This window comes from Montipora foliosa, chromosome 6 (assembly GCF_036669935.1).
Source record: "Montipora foliosa isolate CH-2021 chromosome 6, ASM3666993v2, whole genome shotgun sequence".
Taxonomy (NCBI): Eukaryota; Metazoa; Cnidaria; class Anthozoa; order Scleractinia; family Acroporidae; genus Montipora; species Montipora foliosa.
In genome coordinates, this window is record NC_090874.1 from 54,765,383 (window position 1) to 54,767,882 (window position 2,500).

A 2,500-nucleotide genomic window follows, 5' to 3' on the forward strand; every position below is an offset into this window, starting at 1 on the left:
ATAGCCCTTGCATATGTGTATTATACTGATGACTGGATTCCATCTACTTAATATACAATCATCTTTTTAGGATAATACCACCTACGCCAGTCGGCAGATAATGCTAGAGTGAACTTCTTGCTATACAGCTGAAAATATTAATTTTGTGGAATGCCCCTTTCAGGGATGTTTCCTAGTTGTCTATGCTCTAAAGATTTTGTTCAAACCCATCAAGTACAATGTAGCATGCATGTGTGAAATGTCTCAAGTTTAGATCAGTTTTGCAATATGCACTGTGTTGTCTGAACTGATCCTTGTAAAATTTTTGTAGTTTCTTGTCAATTGTTAAATATGGAAAAAAGGGTTTACTTTCTGAAAGAAAAATAACATTAATGACGTCTCTTGATCAGGTTAGGATCTGACGAATTTTTATTTTAAAAGGCAAGCAAATCAAGGGGCAAATTAATTTTCTCTGAGCTGTTTAATGTCAGTAAGTGGGCTTTCCAGGATGAAGCACTTTTTTGCCTGCTCTCTGTGTATCATACAGTGTATAATCTTGTCACCGATTTATCTCAGTTTCTGTTGGCTGGCTTTCATCGCTCTTCTATAAATTTAACAAAAAATGCTGTGTAAAGAGCGAAAGATGTATTTTGCTTTCATGATAATTATAAATTCGTATTAAAATTTGGAGAAACGTGGAGCTCAATTTGCCTGAGTTCTTGCATCTTTGCATACTCCATTTTAATATCGCTTTCAGCATGCTTGCCAAAATATCTTTTGTAAGCGTGTCACCATTCACCACCCGGTCTATAATTCACCAGTTGTCTTCCTTTACTGTTCAGAGTATTATAGAGAGTATCTGGAACGTCATAAGGTTTTTCAATGTCTCTTTACCGACACAGACAAAGAGGCATTGTCCTGTATCGCAACCACTCGACGAACTAGTCTCCACCGATAAGTTCGAAGCTCTCACCAATTCCACCGGCCAAACATCGCCGAAACAGGGTTTAAGGGAATTTCTGGTCCTCCCAGAAAACCAAGAACTTGCAAAAACCGTTCGAGAAGCTTGCGATAAAAGCCAACACTGTCAAAAAAGTAAGAATTGCATTGCTCGTTACCTCCATTCACCGTATAGTCACACGAAAGGTGCATTTACCACGCGAAAACAATTTTTACACAATTTGTACACCCCTTCAATTTTTGGAAAAACATCAAAACTCGTCAAAAATTGTGACAAAATCCTTATCTTTCAAACAGCGACCTTATTTTTTTGATTTAATCAACGGCTGTCATTTTCCGGCGAACAGATAGTCTTTTTGAATGAGCGCGCCCTTGAGCCTGCGTTTCGTGCCGCGGATCAGTGACTTGCGCAGTCGTTTTTCAGCTCTGTCTACTCGCCTTAATTTGGAATCGCCTGAGATCGAGATGAAATGCTCCAGGTCCCAATATGGCGGCTAAAATGTGAACTCGATGACCCCCATGACTAATCTCGGCAAACGACATGATTAGTATGGGTTCTCCTTGGTCGAACGCAATAAATCAAACAAGAAAAGAAAACAGTGAAGACGTGAATTTGAAAACGATCAATCAAAGTAAAGCACCAGTTGTTCGCTGCTGGTGACTTACTCCTTGTCATAACGATATGAGCAAGACAAGACAAAGGGTAATTAGACATTAATTGCCCCCTAGCTCTAGGACCCCAAAGGTCAGAGTAAATGGCATGAATCTCAGTTTAGACCTGTTAGCACCTGCTCATATTCACCTCCACATCGAGTATAGTCTGCTAGGTCTGATTACAGATAACTTTCACTATTAGGCCTTTATTGGAGGTCACGGCCTCACGCATTGATTTATTGGGATTGATTGCCCAAGGGGCGGCTTTTAAATCATATTAATAACTCATCAAAATTTTCTTAATGTCAAAAATCTCCGAATATTTTATTCTTTCTGTCTTGGTCGTTTTTCCCCGCTAGTCCACGAATCATCAGTGAGAAATGTGACATTGGTGATACACTACATGGCTGTCAATAAATCATATTCTTTCTGTTTTAACGACTAAAAGTTCTTCATTTTCTCCTCTGTGATTTCCTGACAGATTGAAGCAAATTGCTTACAGCCTCTGAATTCCTTTTTCTTCTCTTATGCATTCGCTGGAACAGTCTCAATAGGAAAACCGCTGGTATGCATATGCAAGACGCGCAGATCAGAAAAGCGATAATGTAGTAGCACCATCTGGGATACTTAACGCTCTTTACATCGCCCTGAAACAAGAAAATATTACAGATTTTGTTTAGCTTTTTTTAGAATCTATCGATACGTTCAATGATTTTTTTAAGAAATTGACCAGTGATACCATATTCAAGTGCACATTACCTAAATGTGGTTATATATTTCTTGTGAAGAAGCTGAGGATCGCATGGTTTGAACGTAACTCAAACTCAAAAGGCAAGCGCTAGCAATAGTTAGGTTGTGTCAAGAGCGGTCTTCAATTCGGCATTGCATTGCTCAACGTACTCTTTGT

General features: G+C 39.0%; 1 protein-coding gene and 1 long non-coding RNA gene across 2 annotated transcripts in view; one reads left to right on the plus strand and one right to left on the minus strand.

Moving 5' to 3' along the window:
• LOC138006043 (uncharacterized) overlaps nucleotides 1-321 on the plus strand; it is a 2,324-nt gene extending 2,003 nt beyond the window's left edge. The window contains exon 2 of the long non-coding RNA XR_011123838.1: nucleotides 1-321. This exon is cut by the window's left edge and continues 575 nt beyond it. This is a non-coding gene — a long non-coding RNA (uncharacterized lncRNA).
• Nucleotides 322-1,797: 1,476 nt separating this feature from the next.
• LOC138007772 (sodium-dependent neutral amino acid transporter B(0)AT1-like) overlaps nucleotides 1,798-2,500 on the minus strand; it is a 14,636-nt gene continuing 13,933 nt past the window's right edge. Inside the window, exon 9 of the mRNA XM_068854840.1 lies at nucleotides 1,798-2,240. Coding sequence (XP_068710941.1) covers nucleotides 2,046-2,240 — 195 coding nt within the window. The 3' untranslated portion in view covers nucleotides 1,798-2,045. The remainder of the gene's footprint in view (nucleotides 2,241-2,500) is intronic.